This window comes from Nesoenas mayeri, assembly GCF_963082525.1.
Source record: "Nesoenas mayeri genome assembly, chromosome: 17".
Taxonomy (NCBI): Eukaryota; Metazoa; Chordata; class Aves; order Columbiformes; family Columbidae; genus Nesoenas; species Nesoenas mayeri.
The window spans coordinates 14,087,004-14,112,150 of record NC_137565.1 but is presented as its reverse complement, the minus strand read 5'-3'; the positions used below and the strand labels follow the sequence as shown (position 1 = coordinate 14,112,150).

Here is a 25,147-nt window from a genome sequence, read left to right as displayed (position 1 = left end):
GAGGGTAACAACAAGGAGATTACGTGTAGGTGTATCCTGTCGTGGCGGTTTTATCAGGAAAAGGTGACCCACATACCTGACCCTGGGATGTGTCCAGGACCAGAGCACAACCCCTGAGGTTCAGGGAGACAGACCCCAAGGCCAGACAGACCCCAAAGGATCCGAATCGCCTCTCCTGATTTTCAAGTCTCAGAAATGTTGTGTTTGAGTGAATGAACACAAGCCTGGCAGGGACCTGCTGAACCACTGGGGCCAGGAGGGGAGGTGATGTCACAGTAAAAGCAGTTTGGTTTCTTGCTCCCATACTTCTGAAAAGCTTTATTCTGACCCCCTGGACTTGAGTGGAGACCACCAGGAACTTTCCAGGCAGCTGGGGAGGTGCTTTGGGCCACCTCTTGGAATAGTGATGGATGAAGAAGCTGCTGCTCAATGGCCCAGCTTGGATGTGTCCCAGGCTGGAAGCAGCAGAGCCACCTCCAAAACTGGCTCAGTGACAGAAGTGACCTACTCTAAGTCACCTGGAGCCAGTGGTGAGCAAGCTGGAGGTGGGGTGAGGCTGGTGGGACCAGGGCTAGGGTGCAGGGTGAGGAGGTGGCATCCTCTGCCAGCCAGACGCTCTGCCATGCGCTTTCTGTGCTGCTCCTCCCCAGGATGCGGGAAGTGGACCTGGGCTGCGGGAAGGCTCTGCTGATCAAGGAGGGTGGCGAGTTCCACGCCGTGGGACATAAGTGCCCCCACTATGGGGCCCCACTGGTCAAAGGTCAGTCTGCATCATATCCTAGGAGGTGAGCCAAGGGAATCATAGTGTTGGCAAAAGAGGTCAGTGGTCATCCAGCTTGGATGTCATCTCAGCATCTTCTCACCAAGGGAGGCATGAGCAGAAAGCTGGGGTTGCACAAAACTTCTGGGAGCACTTTGCTGCAGGTCTGGTTTGCTGATGACCCCCGCTTAGCACTGCTGGTCACAGGGATGGGGCTTCTTTGCATGACTTTGAAGAACACAACAGCACAGGCACCATTACATTTGGCTTTGCTGGAGCTGAAGATCTCTTGGATGGTATGAAACAGCTGCAGCACTGCCCCACACAAAGCCCGATTGTATGAGGCTTCTGATATAGTTCTATTTATCACCTCCTAGGCACTGAAGAGTTAAAAAAAAAGTCTTAAAGAGAAAAAAAAAATCACCTTTTGATTTTCCAGGCTACTCAGCCTTAAAAAAAACCCACAAAACCACAGCTCCCTGTAAATCAAATTTTGTTTGTGGGAGAAGGGGAAGCTCTTTGAGCTGATGGGATCCTTTCAGTAGCAAAAAGAAATGTTGCTGGTGTTATTGAATGACATGGGATGAGGTACAGTGGTTTCCCATCTTGTCATTTAAAAATACGCATCCTGTCCTTTTCTCAGCATGGGCTTCAGGCAGGTCCCTAGCCAGGGCCTGAGTGACGGCAGCAGGCAGTGCCGGCCCAGGTGCACGCTGGAGAGATGCGTCACCCGGACTGGGGCAGGGGCAGCTTGCCGGAGGTGGGATCCCGGGGAAGACATCAGAGCATCCTGAGGAGAGCCCTCAGGGCAGCGCTGGGCGGCCACAGCAGCCGGGGAGCCGCAGGGCCAGGAGCCGCAGGGCCGGGAGCTGCAGGGCCGGGATCCGCAGGGCCGGGAGCCGCAGGGCTGGGAGCCGCAGGGCCGGGAGCCACAGCAGCCGGGGAGCCGCAGGGCCAGGAGCCGCAGCCACGGTCTCGGCCCCTCGCCTGGGGCCTGTGTCTCGCTGGGCAGCGCAAAGAGCCCCACGCTGCTCTGGTGTCCAGTGGAGGTGAGAGCCCACCTGCCTCGCAGAGACCTGCGGGTGCATCCCGGAGCCTGGCTGCTTGCGCAGGGATCTCCTTGGGGAATACAGGCTTTGCTACACAAGTGCAGGGGCTGCCTCTGTGTCCCCACAGGTGGTGGGTGATGAGACGTGACACGGCTGTGCCCTGGCAATCAAAGGTGCAAGCTCAGGACCGGTTTGGTGTGGCCAAATTGTAGCCGTTTGCCCTGCTCCAGCATTGTGAGCCAGCTCTTTGGAGCAGGGAAAGACAAAGTTCAAGGCAGCAGCCTCTGAGCAAGCGCTTGCGAGGAGTCTGCTCGTGGCTTTGGGCATGCCTCGTGCTTTCCTCGTGGTATGCAGACTCCTTGCTGTGTCAGGATCTGTTCTGAACATACTTGTTCCAAGTAAGTGGTGCTCTGTTTGAGGTGCTGCCTGCTCCAGGTGCTACCAAGGCTTGAGGAGGTGATTCCTGGAGACTGCAGCCCCAGGCCCTGCTGCAGTGAGGTTAGTCCAGAGCCAGCAGCTTTGGACCTGCGCTCACAGGCGCTGGAAGGGACCGTCAGTGTGGGTGTTTTAGATGGCATCCCTCATACTGGATCCTGGTTGGTAACTGTGTTCACCCTCTGTCCCAGATGGCTGGACCAGTCCCACATGCTGATGACCATCCAGGTCCACAACATGTGCTGTAGGTCCTGTAGGAGAGGTGACACCTCTGGGTAAAGAAGGAGTACCACAGGGGGGTGCTTGCAGAGTCTGGACTTGGAAGCTGCTCTATGTGGAATAGCACAGCTCCTGCCTCTGTAGGAGACCCTGGGCAGCAACCTTGATCTCCAGGAGGTCAGCCTCACTCAGCAGTGGTGTCCACAATGTGGATCAGCGAAGGGATCCACCACCACTGGGACAGCAGGAGGGAGGCCTGGCCTCTGCCACCCCTGCCCTGGCCAGGTCACGGCAGCTCGATCTCCACGGGCAGCGGGCGGGGGGGAGGCAGCTGCAGGGCAGCACCAACTCTGCTCTGCCATGTTCTGTGCAGGGGTTTTGTCCAAAGGAAGGGTCCGCTGTCCCTGGCATGGAGCTTGCTTCAACATCAGCACAGGCGACATAGAGGACTTTCCTGGCTTGGACAGCTTACCCAGGTTCCAGGTGAGACCTTCGTTCTTGCAGCAGCTGGGGAAATCACAGAATCACAGAATGGTTTGGATTGGAAGCGACCTTTTAATATCACTTACTCCAACCCTGCTGCTGGACTGGGGCATCTTTTACCAGATCGTGTTGCTCAAAGCCCCATCCAACCTGAACTTGAGCCCTTTCAGGGATGGGGCATCCACAGCTGCTCTGGGCAGCCTGTGCCAGTGTCTCAGCATCCTCATTGTAAAAAATTTCTTCCTTATGTCCAATCTAAATCTACCCTCTTTAGGTTGAAAACCATTGTTCCATGTCCTGTTGCTACAGACTCTGCTCAAAAGTCTGTCCCCATCTTTCATTATCAGTCCCCTTTTAAGCACTGAAAGCCCACACTAAGGTCCCCGGAGCTTCTGTTCTCCAGCTGAACAGCCCAGCTCTCTCAGCCTGTCCCCAGCAGAGCTGTTCCAGCCTCGGGTCATTCCTGTGGCTCCTCTGGCCCCTCTCCAGCAGGTCCATGTGTGTCCTGTGCTGAGGACCCAGAGCTGGACCAGCACTGCGGGGGGTTTCACCAGAGCAGGGCAGAGGGGCAGGATCCCCCCAAACCTGCTGCCTGTGGGGCTGGGGATGCAGCCCAAGATAAAATTTGCCTTCTGGGCTGCAAGTGCACGTTGCCAGCTCATATCCAATCTTTCATCGTCCCAGAACCCCAAGTCCTTCTCCACGGGGCTGCTCTCCATCCCTTCATCCCCAGCCTGCGTTGATCCTGGAGGTTGCCCTGACCCAGGTGCAGGACCTTGCACTTGGCCTTGTTGAACTTCAGGAGGTTCACATGGGCCTGTCCTGGTCCCTCTAGGGGGACCCCAAGCATGTCAACCACAGCATTCAGCTTGGTGTCATCCACAAAATGGCTGTTTGCAGGGGGATAAACATGCTCTTTGAAGGCGTGGAGCAAACAATTTCCATGCACATACTGGGTGGTCTGTGGAGAGCAGCGCCTCAGCCAGCTCTCCTTCCTCCCTGCAGCTCTCATTGCATCCACTCATGGGCATCAGACACCTCCTGGTCCCCTGGGGCGGAGGTGCACAGTCTGGGAGGTCTCTTGAGCAGGAATGGGGTGGAACTGAGAAACCAGCCGTAAGCCTGAGGTGGAAATCAGGTTTTACACTGACCACCAGTGTGTAGCTGATACGAGGCAGGAAACATCTCACAGTCTTGAGCTGGCATGAGACCTGCCATGGCCTGAGACGCTCTTGCAGGAGACCTGGTGAGATTGCTGCCCTGTTCGCTGGTTGTTGCACAGAGGCAGTAATCACTCTGTTCATGCTGGAGATGCTCACTGTCCTGCAAACCACTGCTGTTCTGTCACCCTCAGGTGAAGATCGAGAAGGAGAAGGTGTACATCCGAGCAAGCAAGCAGGTGAGGAGCCACTGACATCCCAAAATCAAGACCTATGCTTTTGCTTTTTGCTCTGTGGGCATGGGATGGGGGGAATGCTTTTCCTTGGGCTCCCTGGCTGAAGCAGTACCTGAACATGAGGGTACATGAGCATCCAACATGGGTAAAACATGGGTCCACCTGTGTCGGTACTGTCTCAAGCACAGCCTGAAGTTGTACAGAGGCACGAGTGGAGCAGGGCAGAGGTGCAGTGTCCCCTCCCTCGTCCTGCCTGTGCTCCCCCAGCCTCCTGCAGCTGCCGGACACCTCAGCTGGGGTGTCTGTGGATTCAGGAGGTCTTACCAAGTGTTTGTCTGAACTTGTCCTGTTTCCTTAAGCAACTTTTAATTTAATTTGCCCATGGAAACAGGCCTCTTCCACCAGCCTTTTGGCCTTGTCTGCTGGGTCTGAATGTGGCATGGTGAGGACAGAGGTCATCTGTGCTCCGTCTTGAGCCCAGACATCAGCTCTGTTTGGAAAGGAACCTACGCCTGCCTGGCTACCCAGGTTAAAGCTGAGAAAAGATAATGACTTTTCTTCTTGTCATTGGTGGCATAGGCTCTTCAGATACAGAGGAGGACAAAGATGATGGCAAAGTGCATCTCCTTGAGTAACTATAACCTGAGCAGTACCAACGTGCTGATCATCGGTGCAGGTATCGGGTGGCACGTGCGAGGACGGCCATGTGTGTCCTCTCCCGGGTGGGTGTGCAGAGAGCAGGGTGTCTGTGTACCATGCATCTTCTGGCACCCCTCCTGTGTCCAGAGGTTCTTCATGGTCCTTTTTGTTCTACATACTAATGGTCCAAAGGTGCTCTGTGCTTCTGGTCTGTAGAGCTTTGCTGTTCCCTGTCACAGTCCTCTGCAGTGGGTGCCCTGTACCCTCTTTCCTCTGCATCCTCCCTAGATACATCAGTAGTCCCTGATTTCCACAACCAATATGTGTAAAGTCCTCTCAGATGTTCCCATTATGTGGATACACCTTTTCCTCTTGGACCCTGCACATCTCTGTCTCGTCCCGTTGCAGCTGCCTGCAGCTGCAAAGCTCTCACCTCAAAGTGCTTCTCTTAAGATAGCTTCTTCCATCTTCTCAGAAAATATCAGATCCCCGCATGGAATAGCAAAACTGCCACGCTAGCTTTCCTTATCTCTTGTCCCAGCTCCCGTTGTACAATGCAATTTTTGTAGAAAGCCTCATGGAGTGGATCCCACCTTCTGAGTTTGCCTGTTTCTGTGATGGGTTGGATGCTGCCCTGGGCCATGTTGTGGAGAAACAGATGGTGGTAGGAGGACACCAGCTGCCTGGTGTTGGAGCTGGGGCTAGGAGGGAACAGGGGTTGTTCTCACTTGTTCACAGCTCCCAGGTCAACAGCAATCTCCTGCTCCTGCCATCTGAGTTGCAGCTCACAGTCTGCGCAGAGGGGAAAACCAGCCTGGCCGGCTTTTCCCTCATTGCTGGGCCACATTTTTCCCTTGCCTGTGTCTCTGCTGTTGTCTGAAAGCTGGGCTGTGACGCTGCTGCTCCGCAAGGTCCGCTGGGCTGTCCTGGGGCACAGCAGGGCTGGACAGCCATCAAAATCCTCAGCAAGGTCACTCAACAGGCAATGTTAGACATTGCTGAAGGAACTTCCTCAGGCTTGAACAGCTGAATTTAGAGGTCTATTGAAGACCAAGATCTGTTCTGGTGGATGGGAAAGGAGATTTCAAAGCTGGAGTTGTAAGGAAGCAGTGTTGGGAAGAGACCACTCATCCAGGCCTGCATTGAGGACTGAGATCCAGCCATGCCCAGCAGAGCTGAGGGCAAGAGACCACGGCCTCTTGCTCACGTGAGGGTCACCCTGGCATGAGTGCAGCATCAGTCCTGGCTCAGTGTACTCCAGGCAGCATGCACAGGGTGGCCACCCACCTGTCCCTTTGTCCACTGTCCTTTGCCTCCATCAACAGGAGCCTTTTGTGGATGGACCAAACCATGATTCTGTCCTGGTCAATCGTCTTTCATTGATATTACAGAAACCATGGTACTTACAATGCTCATTGGATGAGGCTTCATTGGTTGAGAAGAGACTCAGGACTTACTTGAACTCCCAAGTATCACCAGTTTGGCCAGGGAAGAAGGAGCGTGCCCATCAGGCTACCTGGCTGCAGGGGAACAGCACACCCCAAGGCAGCTTTTTGTTTGATTTAGTCTTTTTTCTATGTTTAAAAACAAATAAATAAAAAAACTCAAAGAAATTGCATGCAACGTCCTCTACAGTGGAGCATGAAACCGTTACTTCAGCCATGAAGAGGGGAGGGCTCCATGTCCTCCGTGTTCAGCTGTAAATTCCCCAGGAGCTGAGTGTGCGGAGGAGAAGCTGCAAGACCCTTCCCCGACCAGGGCAGTGTAGGGTCTGAGCAGCCGCCTGCTCCCCAGGCTTGTGAGAGGAGTGCGGGTGCTGACAGCGCTCCTCACATGTGCTCTTGGTGCGTGTGTGCGAGTGTAGGGACAGGCAAGTCCCCCAGAGGACTGTCATGCTCCGGACAGAGGGTCCTTCCCCCTGCCCGCTGCATCCACCTCAACCGGCTGCCCGTGCAGGTGGCAGCTGCTGTTGGACTTGGGAAGGGCTGTGAAATAAGGCTAGTGGAGATGGTGCTTCTGGAGTCAGCCCTGGGGGGGCTCAGGGGCAAAGGGTTCGAACCTGCAAATGCTCCATACACGTGGCTGCCCCCCATTTTCCTTCTCCCTTAGGGGCTGCTGGACTGGTCTGTGCAGAGACCTTGCGCCAGGAGGGCTTCTCGGACAGGATTGTGATGTGCACAATGGACAGACACTTACCCTATGACAGACCAAAGCTCAGTAAGGTTTGTATCACCTCGGGTATGTCATGTTCCTCCCCAGTTTTAAAATTTGCCCTAAGACCCTTCTCCACCATTATTTGTTGCAGCAGCGTGTTTCTTCTTCCTTATTCTCCTGTCTCTCTTTTCCCTTGAATTTTCTTTTCTCTTGGTGACTGAAAGATGAAACACAAAAGTTGTATGAACTCTGAACTAAGAATACTCCAGCACAGAAACAAAGACGTTCTTCATAGGTCTAGCAGTAGCTGTCTCGGCCAGCTTATGCCTGGGTGGATCTTCTTATTACGTTTCTGGACCAAAATCTTTAGGGCAATGAAATGGGTCATGTGAAAAAATTGTGTTGTCTACCAGTTTTTTTATTAGTGCATTGTTCTTACCGTGCCGTAATTATTATGATTATCAGTCACCATCACAACCTGATAACTTGATCACAGTGCAAAGGTCACTTTTTCTGGCACACATCCCAGTTTGCATTCCAGTTTGTAGACACAGGATGATCTTCTAACCCAATTTTTTATTACTGATACTTGGGCCTTACTTGCTATCAGACAGCAACTCAGGTTGGACAGCAGCCTTTGGTCTTGAGGTTTAGAGATAACATAAGAACAGGCAGTATATATATTCCCCTATATGTATTCCCACCCATGCTTATCTGTGGGATCTGGTACTCTGTAATGACAGCATTTAACTCCACTTCCAGATCCAAGGCAAACTGATTTTCAAAAGCAGGCAAATATGCATGTGGCTTTTGAGAGCATTCAAGCCATTTCTGTGCTTGGACAAGACCTGTTTGGTTGAGGAGTGTCTGGCTGAAACCTGCATCCAAGAGCCACAGAGGTTGTGCTGGGGAGCCTGGAGAAGCTCCCAGTCCCAGCCAGGCAGCTCTCAGAAACTCTTATCCCCACCATGTGAGTCTTAAACTTCCTTTTTCACTTCCCATTAAATAGCAAGAACTTCTCACACAGCAGAGATGTTATGCTTGGTTTGGTAAAGTCTTCACTGAACACCTCTAGCTGTAGGTGCTTTTGGAAGGTGCACAAAGCCCATGGAAGAGAAGGCAGAATATTCTGGACCAGACTAGGAAAAAAGGAGATTTTTTGTAATCCTACTGTGAGTGGGACTAACCCTGGAAAGTGTCATTAGAGGAGGAACACGTGGAGCTGTAAACAGCAGACTTCTTGCCTCCCAAACCTGCTGCATTGCCCTTCCTCTGCCTTGCTGAACACCCGTTATCAATCCATCCTGAGGTCCCAGTGGACTGTTCCTCTTTGTCCCCTTTGGACAATGACCTGCTCCCTGATGTGCTGCAATGTCCTTGTTATTGTCTCCGGAGCACTGAGCAGCAGCAAAACCCATGGTGGTTGTGCACAGCTCTGTGCTGCCCGCCCTGTGCACCAGTATGGGGGCACCGCTCCCGTGCCGTGGGGTCAGGTATTCCTCTATGTAAACGTTGGGTGTTTAAAGAATTTGCAGTAAAACCCGTATGACCCTGCACCTGCCTCAAGTCCTAAGATACGGGTCTCTTCTGAGTACAGGGTTATCTGAAGTCACAGTGAGGGAGTGTCCTGCAGGGCTCGTCCCAGCCCCTGACCAAGCCACCTCCAGGGAGAAGAGCCTTGCACATCCATCCCCGGGGACAGACGGTAAAGCCCATTGTTCCTGCATCCCCTGTCCCTCTTGGGTCACCTCAAACATTGTGCCTGTGTGGTGCAGGCAGACAATGCTGCTGCTCGGTGCTGTGTGATGTGTTGCAGGGCTTGACCATGGCGTGTGTGGCCATGCCTGTCCCCACGGTGCTGCGGGCAGGAGGGATGCGCTGGAGCACGAAGCAGCCTGCACATGGGTCACTTGGCTCGGCTTGTCCCCAGCCTATGTCTGGGCTTGTGGCCACAGAGTTAGAAGGACAGAGGAGCTCAGGCTCGAACATGAGCTCAACCCTGTGTGTAGGTCTCACCCGAGTGACCAAGGAAAGCTGAGAAGGACAAGAACCTGCACATGGCAGTTAAGACAAGCAGATATGTGCCACACACCCCTGCTTTGGCTTTCGAGGGAACTTGTATTAACTCAGGTCTTTTTGGAAGCGTTGCCCTTGCTGTGATAATCCTGATAGTTCTTACAGGTCTTTTTTCTTCCATTTCCCAAAGCAGTTGGTTGGTTTCCAAATAATGGGACTTTTCTTTTGCCTCTCTGAACTTGTGTGTTACGGGGAACTGCATTCAGAGCTGCTTTGCAGACACCCAGAAGCACTCACTGCAGTCCTGTCGATGCCACCACTGTGCTGAGCAGGCAGAGAGGGAACCAGAGCCCAGTCCAGCATCCTGTGACAACTTTTACTTGAATAGGCTTTGATTCCAGCCCCTATAGAGCAACTCAGCCCATGCCATAAGGACTGACTTCAGACAACTGCTGACTTTTGTTGGTAACAGGCATTTCTCCATTTGCCTGTTCAACACACAGCAGTTGACAGAAAAATGGCTTTTTTTACAGTCGATGGATTCCCACCCAGAGCAGATCGCGCTGCGCCCCAAGGAGTTCTTCCGCACGTATGACATCGAAATCCTGACCGAAATGCAGGTAAGCAGAGTCCTACGTGTACCTGCATGGTGTCTTCTGTGTGCTGGGACACCACGGCTGTGTTTAGGAAATGCGGCCGCTCTCTCTGTTCTCGGCTCGCTGGATGCTGTTGCAGCAATGCTGTGTCTTTCCCAGCTGCCCAGTTTTATGCCCCAGGGCACAGGTTGACTGTGGTTGCTCAAAACCACAATTAATGCGGTTTTCCTGTGGAGGGAAGGACACCCTGTGCAAACTCCATGGTAACCATAATTTCTTACCTGCCATTTGAAGCATCCTCATGTGGATCTGGGGTGACCAACTGGCCTCTGGTCAGGATAATCAGCCTGCGAGTGGCACAGACAATGATGGTTTCAGCATTTCTCCCCATTATTTTATTTATACTGGGAAATCTTTAAGGATTTGTGAAAAGTCAGCTGGGCATATTTAAGGTCTGGGTGGACTAAGCTGTGGACAGGACCTCAGGCAACTAAAATCTAACAGAAAAGTTGGCTGGGCTGGAGTCTTAGAGAACATCTGGGATTTCATCCCTTAACATTATTTAGGAATGATTTCAGGTTGCAGCTATGGATATCAAGAACAAGACAGCTGTGTTCAAGGATGGATTTAAGATGGAATACAACAAGCTGCTGATAGCAACTGGAAACACGTAAGCTATAAACAAACATTTTAAAGATCGGGAAAACTGTATTATCTGAGAATGTGAGGAGCTTGTGCCTGGGGATAAGGGGTCAAACACAGTGTTTGAATTCAAATACTGAATTTGTCTGCAAGAGAAGGAGCACCTATTGGCTATGTTAAAAAAACTGGTAGAAACCAGAGACTGGAAAAGGTGGAGGAATTTGCCAGCAGCCCCCTAAGGCTGTGCTGTTCCCTGGGGGAAGAGCAAGAAGTGTATAGGAGAGACTCATGAAATTCTCGCTGAGTTAATAATCTTAGAATATTAAAATTAATGCCTTCATAGAATATTAAAATTAATGCCTTGAACATATTTTCTATAACAAAAGCCTCCAAAATTGAATTATCCTGAAGTCTGGTTTTTTTGGAGGTCATTTTTGCCATGTTGCTCTTCTTGTCACCCCTCAATACTACTCAACCCTGTCCATCAGATAATTCATCCATCTGAATTTCTGTCTTCCATTTGTTGCCCACCTTTAAGATCTTTCTTGACAATGAAAGCTTGATGCTTCTCTGTTGCAGCTTCGAGTAGGTGTTGCTGTTGCCTCAGCCTGACAGACTCCTCTGTGGGACTTGCCCCGGGAGGAGGTTTTCCAGACTGACGCCTGCTCCAGCCGCAGGAAAGGCAGAGGCGAAGTGCTGGCCCTGCTCCGCACAGCTGCTGCTGGGCACAGGGCATCGCCTGGGACCGGCACTGTCCCCAGCGCCCTGGGAGTGGTGCCCTGGTTTGTTTTCAGTTGGTGCTTTAAGATGAAAATGAGGCATCCTGGCTCCCTGTCCTTGTGCTCCTAGTGCCAAGGGACAAAATAAAGTAGGAGAAACACAGCCTTTGCAAAATTTATTGTGTGGGAAGGGCACGCGGCGCAGGGGCTGCAGCCCCCTGCGCAGATAAAGCCACAGCTCCACCAAGCACCAGCGGCTGGTGCCAGGTGTGCAGCACCCCAGCCAAAATGCCGTCTGCACCAGCCAAGTAATTAGGTTCAAAAGAGGATTAAGCCTTTGGCAATAATTTCAAAATCCTTATGCACAAGCTCTGGGTGCACTGGGTAAATGTTTTTAAGGTACCTAAATTATTTAAGATCGTCTGTCCCATTTCCAGATGGGAGTCAGGCATGCAGGGGCCAGATATTTAAAAAGCATAGGCTCCAGTAAGTGCATGGGGAGGACAAGAATGAACTGCTACAGTGTCAGCAGCGCGCCCCAAGGAACGGACAGTGGAACCTGCATCTGCAGGGGCTTATGAAACTTTCAGTATCTGGCTCCACAGCATCTGCTGGAGGACAGAGTGAGTTTTCCATGTCCTATTAAGCTTCTGAAAGTTTTACCACATGCCAGCAGCTGAGCACAAGCTGCAAAGTAGAACCCACCCCAGGAGGGAGCTGGTTCCCGGCCAGCGATGGGGCCGGGGTGGGCGCAGAGCAGCCCCTGCTGTGCCAGTGATTGTGCTTGTGATCCAGATGTTGTCCGACAGCATTTTTTTCCCATGTTACATCTCCAGCCCAGAGAAAGATAAAAGAAAGAAAAGCTTAGATGCTGCCGGAGCCCGGAAAGGAAATCTGCAGTCCCAGTCACTGCCACGAAGTCAGGGAAAACACCTGTGTCACCCTCAGTGTGTGTTTTTCAGGCCCAAAGCTCTCAGCTGCAAAGGCAAGGAGGTGGAAAATGTTTTCAACATCCGGACGCCCGAAGATGCCAACCGTGTGGTGAAGCTGGCCACGAGCAAGAACGTGGTTGTTGTGGGAGCATCTTTCCTGGGTGAGCGCTTGCCCTGCGTTGTCCGGTCTCACCTGTCCCTGGCTTCCTGCAGATGGTCCCGGTCCCTTGCCCTGTTTGTTGCTGCCCAGTTATAGGTAACCCCCACTAAACTGGACCTCAGGCTGTCCAACCTCCAGCTGCAGGTGGGTGGTAAGGACATCTCCTTCCTGGAGAGAAGTATTTTGCTGCAGAGGCTGTGCTGTTCACATTGTGTGGACACAGGTGCTGCTGTCTCAGTCCAAAAAATATACGGCAAGTCCAGTACTGGTGCTTGTGTGGTTTCAAATATGGTGTGTCAGTGCAGGTTTGGCTTCAGTTGGGAGAGTTGTGTTGCTACGTGAAAACCTGTGTGTTTGTTTCTCTTTTCATCAGGGTGGTGAATTTTTCAAATACATTGGAAAAACCTTATAATTTCTTTGATAGTTCTTATTTTTGTTTAATGTGGTTATAACAAAATTATTGTGGGTCCTGCAAGCCTTCAGCATAAATGGTTATTAGTCAGGGAATTTATTATAAAGTGTTTGGCGTTTGTTTTTCATCCTGTTTTAAAGGTTCAGTCAATCCTATCTGCAGAAAAATGTAGATTGTGGTGCCAGTTGTAAACTGCAGGTCATCCAAAAGATCAGTTTCCAAAAAAAACCCCACACATAGAAAATGTCTTGGTGAAAGTTCCCATGAAATTGCCAGCATGAAAATTGTCCCATTCTTACTGGAGAGAAGAGCTAAAGTCACAGGGCTGTTTTCAGCCGGCAGCTCGTGCCTCTGCTGGGACAGTCCCAGCGAGGGAGGAAGTTCTGCCGTCTGAGGTCTGCGCCTCCAGGTGCTGCGGCTTCCCGGGGCACTTTGGGGCTTTGATACAGCCAGTTCAGCCCTTGGTCTTTGAAACCCCCTCTGTCTGAGAACCAACCACCATAAATCATAAATCCCAGGTGTGGTCCCTTGTGGTGGCCAGCCGTGGTGGCACCTCAGATCTCCCAGTGGAGTGGCTCCAAGCCCCCTAGCCCGGAGCGGATGAGGGGGCGCGGGCAGCGCTGGGGGGGTCCCACGGCTGCTTGAAGCTGCTCCTGCTCCCCAGGGATGGAGGTGGCCGCCTACCTCACGGAGAGGGCCCACTCGGTGTCTGTGGTGGAGCTGGAGGAAGTCCCCTTCAAGAAGTTCTTCGGGGAGAGGGTTGGCCGTGCTGTCATGAAGGTGACCTTGCTTTCCTGTCTGGGGAGTGGTGGTTTTGGTGGGAGAGTGGGTTCTGCTCATTTCCCTTATTTCATTTACTGTCATTTGTTGTTAATTGATAAATCTGTGGTGACAGCAGTCACTGGAATGAACAGACGGGCTGTGTCTTCCCTCTCATGGCCCATACACTGTAGAGCACTGTCTTCTGGGCATGTGTGGGGGATGGAGGTGGTGCCAACCCCCTTTGCCGGGTGTATTGGGGGGACCCCTGAGGGTGAGCAGGGCAGGGGCTCAGGGACAGCAGGAGGGAGGTGGTTTGGGGGTCCTGATGTCCCTGCTCTGTCCTGTGTCACCCCTCCAGATGTTTGAGAGCAACAGGGTGAAGTTCTACATGCAGACCGAGGTGTCAGAGCTGCGGGAGCAGGAGGGCAAGGTAGGGTGCGGGCAGGGGCCCCAGCAGCTCCCCAGGGCTGCCGTTTACTCCGCCTCTGGGGTTTTGCCCTCTACCCTTTCCTACCCCCTGAAATTCCTGTCCCTGGATTTAGCTCCCAGGAGCAAACACACTCCAGACACAGTGTGTGGGGCAGTTTCATTGCTCCCGCCCTCCTCCTGTTGCCATTATAGCGAATTATGGTCAACTCGCATGTCAAAAATAAACCGAGCTGCCAGCTTGGCTTGCTATTGCTGCAGGGTTTTGTGTCCCCAAAATAACTGCGGTGTCCCCCTGTGTGCCGTGCAGCTGAAGGAGGTTGTGCTGAAGAGCGGGAAGGTCCTGCGTGCCGACGTCTGCGTGGTCGGTGTGGGTAAGGGGCCGTCGCTGCGGTGGGGGTTTGCTTGGAGAGGTGAAGCTGGTGGGGACGCAGCAGCTCTAGAGCCTCCACCCCAAAATGCAACTGAAAATATATTTGGAAAATAGTAAAGGTTTTAGTAAATTGAAACCAATTTCATCCTCTGAAGTTGTTTTTTGTTAAAAGCCTCTCCAAACTGATTTATTTTTCCTCTGGCTTTTTTGTTCCTGTCCCTGCTGTAGAAGAGGCTATTTGTCTCCTTTACACTTTAGGAAGAAAAAACAAACACTTTCTCACACTGTAACTTTTCAAAAGTTGCGGACTACTCTGATTTGCAAAAGCTAGAGAGAAAAAAAAAGATCAAAAAGGAAAAAGAAGGCTGAAGGAAAAGTACACGCTGTAAGGGAGGCCGAGGAGCCCTGCCTTTGGAAGCCTGGGGACTCCCTTTTAAATATATTTCTTTCTAAATATCTGTAAAAGAGAAGTGGATTGAAAATTATCTTCAAGCGTTAGAAAAAGGAGATGGGCAGATTCCAGCAGTGCGCTGGTGGCTGGGACAGCGGGAGGGACCCAGGGGTGAGGAGGGCCAGGGGGTGGGAGGACGGGGGCTCCCAGAGCAGCCGCTGCCTTTGCTGTGGGGCAGCGGGTTGTCCTGGCTGTGGGGGGACCTGCTGGCCCCAGGGCTGTGGGGCCGCCCGGCTACTGTACCAGCAGCCCTTGCCTTCTCCCGCAGGCGCGGTCCCAGCGACGGGCTTTCTGAAGCAGAGCGGCATCAACATCGACTCCAAAGGTTTCATCGTGGTCAACAAGGTGAGCGTGGGACAGCCCCTGCCAGCGGGACAGCAGGACGAGCTGGGGCTGTTCCAGGGGCTCCTCCATGCCAAGTTTCCCCAGGGCTCCAAATTGCTGTGGCAGGGACGGTTCATCTGCCAGGATGCTGGGAGCCTCACGGTGGGGTGCCTGGGGGAGCCTGCAAGTGAGGGGTTTGCAAATCACAGCCCTGGGTGCTGGGGCTTGGGTCCGTCTCAGATCCATCCCGGAATGGTGGGGATATCTGGGGGAAGAGAAATGGAGAAAGATCCATCTTTTCAAGGATCACAAAGGATCTCATCCTTCCCTTCCACCACCAGTGACTCCAATGGGCGCAGTGCTGGTGCTGCTGGGTGGTGTGTGCCATGAACAAGGAGCATGTTGGGGGGCTGCCTCTGCTGTGGGGGCTCATTCCCACCTGCCCCTGCACTTATTGCTCATGTGTGCAATGAGCCAGGCTCTGTTTGTGAACACCAGCAGATGCTGACTTCTAAGGGGTCTCCAGCACACCGGTCTGTGTCTTGCTTTACTGGGTAACCGACTGGCAGAAGGATGCTCCAGGTCCCTGCCTGCATGATCCACTTTGAAAATGAAGAATGTTATATCCCACCTGCCTGGGGGTCCCACAGCCGAGCAGAGGTTGTCCCCATGCCCTAGGGACTGACAGCTCTCAGGCAGGTCCCTGTTTGCTGTAGGGTGCAAACCTACATGCACGTGCACTTCTGCTTCCCCCCTGCAGATGATGCAAACCAACATCCCTGGAGTCTTCGCAGCTGGTGATGCTGTCACGTTCCCACTGGCCTTGAGGAATAATAAGAAGGTGAATGTCCCTCACTGGCAGATGGCCCATATGCATGGTAGGTGCTTCACTTTGCAACAGCAAATTGCTTAATCCTTTTCCAGATTCCTGGGAAATTTCCATACCCTCTAGTGAGAGAATGAGACAACTGCCAGTAGGGAAACTGGGCAGTTGTACTAAACCTTTTGATGCACATGTATTTTACCCTGTCTGATATGCTTTCATTTGTCAGCATTCTCGATGTGCATTGCCTAACGATGCCTCATTACAAAACCAGATGCCCGGGGATGGGCTTTCCCAAACACCATGTGCTCCCAGGCACCTGCAGTCACTGCAGGAGCCTGATCATCCCCTTGCCCAGGGGCTCTGAGGAGCTCACATCCTGATATCAGCTCAGGCTCACATCCCCGCTGGGCTGCCCACGCTGCCGGGCTGGCCCAGGACTGTGCTGCAGGGCTGAGACCTTTGTCCCCTTCACACCAGCAAGCCTGGAAACCCTGGTGTGACAAGCTGCCCTGGAGCTTTTCGAGGCCACAACCCCATGGGGAGGTTGACCTCCAAGTAGGTGGGTGCCCTGGGTGGGAGATTCTAGACCCACACCTGTTCACTTTTGGACACAGCCTCTGGATTGTTCTGATCCAGCCATGCCCCCGTGGCCAGGACCATGCCCTAACAGTCTCCATGCCCTCAGGGATTTATCCATCCCTTCCCCATCTGAGGTGGCAGCTCATCAAGCTCTCAGCCCTGTCACCCCGCAGAAGCTGAGCTGAAACGTCGTCCTGCCAGCGGACGTGACGTGTCAGCGGGAGCTGCACTGCCGGGAGCAGCCCCAGCCCAGCCCTGGAGGACGTGATGTGCTGCCTCGGTGGTGCTTGTTGCAGTATGGGTCTTTGTCAGCCTATGCAGAAGGCCTTGGCTTCCCTGTACTTTGGGACTGGCGATGTCAATGCCATGCTGTGACCAGAGGGCAGAGCCCAACGCTTGCTCTGCGTGGAGCTTCCTCACTTAACCTGCCGCTTCTCTCTTCCAGGCCGTGTAGCCGCACTGAACATGCTTGCCCATGGTGTGGAGATCAGCACAGTCCCGTATCTGTGGACTGCTATGTTCGGGAAGAGCATCCGATACGCAGGTATGGGGCTCCCCACGGCTGCTGCACTTTGTGCTGGTGGAGGGGAAGCCACAGCCACCTCCCTTGCTGTGGACACTCCGCACCAGCCTCTGCCCCCGCCTGCTGCCCTGCCTGGCTCCTGAGGGGTCCGGTATCTCTTCCGAAACCCGTCTGCTCACGTCATGGGGTGCAGGGCCAGAGGGTCCAGTACAAACAGTCTCTCTGCACTTGCACCTCTCTGAAAGAAGGGGTGCTTCTCAGTACCCCATCTTCCAGTGCTGATCTCTCAGTGACTGCAGAATGCTCTTTGTGTAGTTCTGGACTGAAACGCTCTGTCTTAGGGGCTAGAGCTGGATCCAGAGAAATTATTGCTGAATCCACTTCTTCTCTACGTTCCAGGCCATGGGGAAGGGTTCGATGACGTTGTCATTCAGGGAGATTTAGATGAACTGAAGTTTGTGGCATTTTATACCAAGTAAGTGTTTTTCTTCTCCACATCCCTACATAGGCATTTGTCTAAGCATGTCCTTCTAGGCTGTAAAATATTTTTGCCAGAGCTTCTACCAGTTAGTTTTGTTCCTCTCTGGACACAAAGGCTGAAGGACATTAATGAAAGGCCCTAGAGAAAGAATGTGCTAAGCATAAAGTAAGTTAACCTGGTCTTTAGACCTAATGTCTCTGCCAGGTGTAAGCACTTTGTTCACAGAATATCTGAGAGTAGATAACGGCTTCTATCAGTTTGTTGCTGGCAATTCGTATCAAGGATTTCCTTCCCATCTTATCACTGTGTTAATGATCTGTGACCAGGGCTGGACTGGAAGCTCAAGCATCACAGTTTAACAAATTAAGCTCAAAAAACTCTGTTAGAAACTGTGAAGATTAGCAAGAGTTCAGGAGCCTTTGTTACACCCGTAGTGAAACCCAGCTCTCCCCAGGCTCGAGCCTGGCTGGGAACACTTTCCTGAGATGCACTGGCAGTCAGCATGTGTTGCCTTGGCTGTTCTTGAGCCCTGCTGGCTGTTTAGACTGGCAAGACTGCATCATTAATTTATCCCCCAAATATTTGCTGCTGTTTATTCTTTTGTTGCCTTTGTCCTATCCCAATCTGAACTCAATGGCCGTGGAGCCTCCCCATGCCTGGAGATGGAGGGGATTTCTTCAGGTGCTTTGCAGAGATCATGTCACTGTGGCTCTGTCCCCTGCCTGATGTCCCTCACCATCTCTGCTCCACCTCCACCTCCCCAGGGGTGGCCGCTTGCCCCCATCACTGCGGGTGGAGCCTGGCAGTTGGATGTGTCCATGGGGCTTGCAGGGGCATGGGGCTCACCTTGTCACCCCATGGCATGAGCCACCAGGTCCCCAGCATGCACCCTCCTTCTCCTGGTGCCTGTGGACCTCGGATGAAAACCTGCTGGACACGATGGGCTCCAGCACCCACCAGCACCCAGGGGCCTTTGGCAGGCACATGCCTCTGGGCTCTCTGGCTGGATTGCCTAAAAGGGCAGGTTTGTGCCAAGGCACCCCCTGCACTGGGGGACATTGCACAGCCACAGCCACGGGGCTGTCAGCCTCCACCCCCAACGTTTTGACATGCATTGAAATCACATAACTGCTAACACAGCATTTTAAAACAGAGTCTGCTCAGTGAGTGTAAGCTAGGGGAATGTTAAAACCCCTTTTTGGCAGTTTTGCTGCAGTGGTTTGCAGAGTTGGGTGTACTTTTGGTGCTGCATCCCCTATAGAGCCATTCCACAGCCATTGTGTTGTCCCGTCTCGGGTCCCCTGGCCTCACTGGCAGTCCCCCGCCTGCAGCAAATGCAGCTTTATGGGGTCAGGCATCCATGAGCTGCACTGCCACACACTTATTTACAGCATATAATCTTTGAAACCTCTATTCCTCCTTTCCATACCATAGCATTTAGCTTTTTATCCCAATCCTAATTAGAAAGGAAATGTCAGATTGCTTTAATTAAACATCTGTAGGGCCTCTTCAAAAGGAAAGCCCCGAGCAAGGTGCACAATCCCTGCTCGGTGCATCCGGTGCTCAGCGTGGGGCCGGCGGTGCCGGGGCAGAGCTGCGGCAGGCGGGAGCGCCGGGCTCGGTGGGGGACCCCGCTAAGCTCTGTGTTGTTCTGCCACCCAGGAGGAGCTCCTGGAGGTGGGTTTTGGGCACCAGGACAGCATCCTGCGCCGAGAGCTGGAGGTACTGGGGAGCGCTGGCTGGCGGGGAGCAGCCCCCGCTGCTTTGCTCGGCTCTAATCAAGTTCCCGTCTCTGTTTCTGTGAGAGGCCACCGGGAGTGTTTCTTCCTCCTTTTCTTGTTCGGTGATAGTTCTGATTGATGCTAATGCTTTCGGACTGAGGAAACTGTCCCAACTCAGCCATTCCTTCCTGCTTCCTTCTGCTGTGCCCACCCAAAAGTTTGGACTCTTCTCCTCCTGGCACGTGCTGTCTTGGTTGCTGCATGAATGGTGGTTCCTACTCCTGGAGCCTGTCCTTAGCACTGACTTTCACAATAAGGCTCTTTTTTTCCCCAGAATGTGAAGATTAAAGCTTTTCGCTTATCCCTATCCAGAGCTGTGTGAGCTGTGGAGGACTCAGCGTGAGGCTCTGTGCCAGGAGGTGTATGGGACAGTGACCTGCAGGTGTCCCCATGGGACACTGTGCTTGCTGAAGCACCTCAGCCGGAACAGACCAATGTCATCCCAACCCTTGCGGATCTTGGGATATCCAGGGAATTGCTGTGGTTGTCTTCTTCACGGTTCCCCACTTTTGTTGCATTGAACTCTGCGGAGGAAGGGAAGACCATGTAGACACAGAGCTTGTCCACAGTGCTCCGTCTTCCCTCAGCCTGTATGCCAAGGCTTCTGATTGCTTCAGATCCCATGTTTAGGAAGGGCACTCTTGTTGCCCCTAAAGACCTTTTGAAAAAGAAGGATCCCTCCTGGCTTCCTCATGTGTTAGAAAAAATGTTTAAAACCCACTGCTGATGGGGGATGCTCCAGCTCACCAGCACCCTGTGAGTGATTTCACACAAGGACCAGCTGCCCCGTGTCTTGCTGATGGAAATGTCTGGGCTGCATCTCCTTCCTGGCTGGTTATGTCAGGCGGTGGTTGGGCTTGAGGCTCAGTCAGTGGGTGTCTGATGGGATTACATATTCCTTTTATTTACTTTGCACACCTTGGTTATTTCTTCGCTTTGAATGGCACACATTCCCCTGGTTTTGATGGATAGGTCCCCAACTGCTTTGTGTTTCCCGGCTGGAAACTGACAGGAAACCAAACACACAGGAAACCACTGAAGCTTCAAGTCCGTGTGGTGTGAAGGTGTTGCAGAACCTCCCAGGAGTCCTGCAGCCTCAGTCCCCATTGTGCGCTGAGCACCAGAGGCATCAAGCAATGATGAAGCAGCCAAGGCCAAGGCCCCGTGTGATGTCAAGAACTGCCTGTAGGGTCTCCCCAGGCTGTGGTTCATAGTGGGATGGGGCAGTTTGCATTTCTGAACTTAGACCAACAGGAGAAGACAAAATCTGCACTGCAGTACCATCAGGTACTGCTGTAAGTGTCTTGGAAGAAGACTGTCTGTCTCCTGCGAAGAAAACTCTTCAGTCCCTACATATATCATTGGAGTTACATCCTGGGGAAGGCTGTCCTGGCCTGGGGAGGGTGCAGGTCCTCATTTACATCCAGCAGGACATCAGGCACCACAGCAGAGGCAGGCTCAGAAAGCAAAGAGCTCTTCCAAATCACAGCAGCAGCCTTTGAACGTGACAGCCCAGCAGGCAGCTCAGCTGGACACATGCACATGTTGTGATCTTCTCAGATCGTTAATTATCCATGCTGCCTGCCACAGATGCCTGTTTTCTGGTGTGAATTTATTCCTCATCGATGTCTGTCCACGACTCCTTTTTCTCACATTTTCTTCTGGATGGAAGACCTGCAGGCTATCAGAAGTGCCCTCTGTTGTAGGCACACATCTCTGCACTGAGCTGAGGAGGCTCAGGACGGGATTTGCAATGACATCCAAGTCCTGCTCTAGAGCTCCTCGCAGCCTTGTGGCTGCCCCTTCCTGCTGCCATTCCCGTGGAGCAGCAACCCATGCCGGAGCCTGGCCAGTGTCAGTCCATCTCTGGGTCTAGTTGGTGTGGACTAAGCTGAGGACAAGCTCCAGTGGTTCTGGAGAGGATTCTGGGCTCCTGGTCTGCTCTGCCCTCCTGTGCTCACCCACAGATGGGGAAGCCAGACTGCTGCTCTGTTTCTGTCTTGCTTTCCCTTATTAGCAGTGAGCTTATTTAGGAATCACAGCATTTTGTGGTAGGTAGTTTTCTGTGATGGAGCTACCCCATGGCTTTGTGGGGCAGCTGTGAGAGGTGATTTCAACTGCCATGGCTCTGTGAAGGTGGTTTCCTCCAAAACATCTCTTCTGCTCTCCTCCTCCTGGGAATCAGGCACATGTTTCCCCCCAGCTGCTCTTTGCTCTGTTTGTTACAGAGCTCTTTGGCTGCAGATTGAAGAGCAGATCTTAATTTGTTGGGTGCTTCCACTCTTCAGCTTACTCAACAATATCACCACTGTTTCATGTCTTACCCACACACCTTCTCTGATCTTTAACTTGTTTGTTTATTAAGTTATCTATTTATGAGTCATCTCCTGAATTCAGTCTTTGAAGATTTATGCTCAGGTTGACCTCTGCAAACCTCAAAGCAGAAAAGTCCTTCTTGTTTGCCTTCTGACCTTTAGCCAAAGTTCCTTCAGCATTTTTACATCTCTTCCCTTCAGCTTCATTTGTTTCCCATTCAGCCCCTGAGGCTGTGTGATGGCCAGCTGGACTGGGACACGCTGCTGGCAGGGGTTTAGACCCTCTGTTGGCCGCCCCAGCTGTCCCAGGGCTCTGGGAGGAACGTGCCTGTGGAGCAGCTCAGAGGTGGGCGCTCTGCCCACGGGGAGATGGGGATCGGGATGGGGATGTGGAGCAGCACAACCGTCCCACAGGGGAATCCTGACCACCCTCTTCTCCGCTTCCTCAGCACAGGGCAGCAGACCAGGGATCACCTGCCCGGATGGCAGCAACACTGGCATCCTTGCTGATGACTTGGGTTTTATTCACCATGAAACCCACCTTTGCTGGCATTTTCCAACAGGTGCCAGAGTGCCCAGAGCTGTCTGGATCTCCTGGGCTCTCTGATGATGCTCACCACAGCGCGGCCAGCCTGGAGCACCAGCGCTGAGCCCGAGCCTGCCCCTTGTCCCACACCACCAGCACAGTCCCCACAGTGCTCACACTGGGGATGGGTCCTGGCCCTGGAGCAGCAGGTGTTTCTCTTTGCTTCCTGCTTCTCTCCAGCATGTTGCTTTTTGGGTGATGGAGCCGTGGCCACCCGGGGCTGCCCTAACCGCTCTGTTCTGCCCGGCCCTAGGAGTGACGAGGTGGTGGCTGTGGCCAGCATGAACTACGACCCTATCGTGTCCAAGGTGGCTGAGGTCCTGGCTGCCGGCAGGACCATCCGAAAGCGCGATGTGGAGTAAGTAGATGCCCTGCAGGAGACAGCGATTCTGGGGCAGGGGCCAAGCACAGACACGGGGAGCAGAGCAGGGCTGAGAATCCCAAAGCCAGACCCCAATGGGCAGCTCCTTCCCGCTGCTCCCCACTCTGTACCTTTCTTGCATTTCTCACTCCATCTCCCCAAGCGCTGCCTCCCAGACACCTCCAGGTCTGACATCCCACACGCAGGGGGTTTGTCTTGAACACTAGGATGCAAATCCTTGCACAGAGTCAATGGCACAGTGGTGCTCACTGCCACCCTGCACTGGCACATCACCAAGGCAGCGCTGCCTGATGCTGGGGTGACCCTGGGCAGCAGTCAGCGAGGAGACCGCAGAGAGGGGACCGCAGAGAGGGACTGGCTGCACTGCCTGTGCACAAACCTCTGGAACAGCAAAACGCAGAGAGCTCTCAGTGCCAGGGCACTGGCCCTTGGTGTCTCAGCCTCTGGTTCGTTGGGGTGTAGCTCATAGGAAAAGTGCTTTTTTCTCCACCTGGGTTTTAAGAATTTGCACAGGAAAGAGCACACCCCTGCATGCAGAGAGTGGGTGCTGAATGTGTCCTGCTGAAAGACAAACACCAGGAGGTTGTAACAGATCAGAAGGAGCCTTTAGAGTGGGAATCAGAGCTGAGAGGGGAATGTGGGTCCCTGCCCCTGCAATGTTTCCGTGAGTCAAAAATATTTCTGTTTCACATCTGGGCTAAAAGCAGATGTTTTCAAGAGCTGGGGGAGAGGAGCACTGCCAGCCCCCGGGCTCCCCTGGGACAGGGAGCACACTGAAGGTCCATGTGGCCACCAGTGACTGGGGCTGGGCTGCACCCATCGCCTCCAGTGCATTGAGAAATGGTTGCTGGCCTCCCCGTTTGCAGCTGGGAGGGAGGTGGCATCTCATGGGCAGCCCAGCAGTGTGGGGAGCTGCTGGCCGCACAGCAGGGCTCGGCGAACCCAAAGGAAGCCAAGCCACCTAACCTCGAGTGTCTTTTCTCTCTCTGTCTCCTGCTGCTTTCACACCTTTTAGGCTGTTTGTCCGTCATGGCAAGTACGTTGGGTTTGTGGTTCCGGGTGTGCTGGGTATGAAGGGCTGGCGGGAGGGACAGCTGGACCCTTGCTGGGGCCATGTCCCCGATCCCTGCATGGGGACACTGGTCACACTGGTTTTGCAGCCCCCATGCCCCCGGGGTGATGACAGTGTGCTGGGGGGGGCTAGGGGTGGCAGAAGCTGTGTCCCCTGTGCAGGGTGCTGTGCACAGATCTGCCAGGAACAGAACAGGCAGCTGCCTTTCAGCTGGACCAGCTCAGCTCAGCCTGCCATTCGGTGCCTTTCCAAGAGTTTTCAGCTGAATGCCAGAGGGGCTCATCTTAAATTAGAAAAGTACTGATTGAACTCAGTTTTATATGAAATTGAGGCTCTGCATGTGATTTTTGTGGAGAGTTGCAGTGACAGGTGTGTGAGGACAGGCTGGCTGTGCCTCTGCGCCCAGGCACCCCACGCGGATTTGCTTGCGCTTGCTGGGAAACATCTCACAGCACTGCTGTTTTTTTCTCTTTTTGTCAGAACTGGAGATATGTCCTGGCTAACAGGGAAAGGCTCCTAACGCTGGCCACGTCTGCGCCCTCCTGATCCCGTGCTCCGTGGGGGGCGCGGATGGCAGCACCACAACACGCGGGGACACTGCAGCTGAGTCATTTCCCTCTGAGACTTGGATGAGCCCGACAGCTGTCACTGCAGACTTACCTGCTCAGCCATGGCTCCTTCGCCCCAGTTCCAGCTGGGCTGGGGCTCTGCGGCTGCAGTTCCCTGGGGACACCGGGAGAGCGGCCCCGGGGGAGCGGGGCACAGGAGCCGCAGGTGGTCTGTGGGGTCCCCAGGCGGCTCTGCCCAAGCACACCCCTCGCCCCCATGGACAGTGCGAGTGCCTTTCATCGCTCCCTGTGCTCTCAAGCACGTTGCCCCTTCCCAAATCCCCTTCACTCCCAGCTGAGCTCCAACCCACAACCCCCCAGAGCCCAACATCGCTCCTTGTCTGCATGGCTGCAGCGCTTGCCACGGCTCTCCCGTGCCCACCCACCCCAGGGAGCACCTGAGGGGGCCGAGGACCTGGGGTCACGCCAGGTGGTCTCTAGACAGCCTGTGTTTGTGTTTCACGTCCTCCCTTCTCCAGGCTGGCTGGCCTCCCAGCCCCCTGGCACAGGTGAGTCCCGGCACAAGCCGAGTGCTCTGGAGCTCCTCGGTCCCAGCACCCACAGCATCTCCGCATCCCGCAGCAGACAAGGGCTGCAGCGCTGCTCCCCGTCTCTCGGGGCTTGGTTTGGGCTTGGGCACTGGCAGCTCTCAACCGCCCCTCAGGGGTGGCCCTGCAGGGGTGCGACAGCCAGACGCAGGGCTCGGGAGCCGTCCCTCCGCCAGCTCTGTGACGTGTGCCGTCTGTCCTTACCGATTACCGCAGGATTAGCGCTGCTGCTGAGATGTCACTCAAGGAAAAGTAGCTGGAGGAGTATTTCTGGCTGTCTTCCAGCCTTCATCACTCATTCCTCCTGTCACCTAGTGACAAGCCTGCGTTTCTCATCTCAGCTTTCCATGTCGGTGCTCTGCTGTCATGTTTTCTGCCCCTTGCTGGAAGAAGAGCCTTATCCCCAGCTCCAGAGTGGCCCTGGCCAGCCCACAGCCCCATCTCCATCAGCTCAGCAGAACTGGGGTGAGAACCCCTTGGAGAGCCCCCACTACTCTG

The 25,147-nt window shown here is 53.6% G+C and overlaps 1 protein-coding gene across 2 annotated transcripts in view; it reads left to right on the top strand.

The window, feature by feature from the left end:
- The window catches only part of AIFM3 (AIF family member 3), a gene marked incomplete at both ends in the record, with an annotated part of 35,281 nt that extends 11,268 nt beyond the window's left edge, over nt 1-24,013 (top strand). The window contains 18 exons of one of the 2 annotated variants that reach the window (XM_080355562.1): nt 651-760; nt 2,837-2,946; nt 4,301-4,345; nt 4,922-5,018; nt 7,091-7,203; nt 9,685-9,771; nt 10,326-10,417; nt 12,071-12,201; nt 13,277-13,392; nt 13,733-13,804; nt 14,111-14,174; nt 14,893-14,969; nt 15,709-15,826; nt 16,799-16,897; nt 17,276-17,351; nt 22,293-22,397; nt 23,437-23,457; nt 23,974-24,013. In XM_080355562.1, the coding sequence (XP_080211688.1) occupies nt 651-760; nt 2,837-2,946; nt 4,301-4,345; nt 4,922-5,018; nt 7,091-7,203; nt 9,685-9,771; nt 10,326-10,417; nt 12,071-12,201; nt 13,277-13,392; nt 13,733-13,804; nt 14,111-14,174; nt 14,893-14,969; nt 15,709-15,826; nt 16,799-16,897; nt 17,276-17,351; nt 22,293-22,397; nt 23,437-23,457; nt 23,974-24,013 (1,573 nt within the window). The remainder of the gene's footprint in view (nt 1-650; nt 761-2,836; nt 2,947-4,300; nt 4,346-4,921; nt 5,019-7,090; nt 7,204-9,684; nt 9,772-10,325; nt 10,418-12,070; nt 12,202-13,276; nt 13,393-13,732; nt 13,805-14,110; nt 14,175-14,892; nt 14,970-15,708; nt 15,827-16,798; nt 16,898-17,275; nt 17,352-22,292; nt 22,398-23,436; nt 23,458-23,973) is intronic. The other variant, XM_080355563.1, reaches the window with a different exon arrangement.
- Between the last annotated feature and the right edge of the window lie 1,134 nt (nt 24,014-25,147).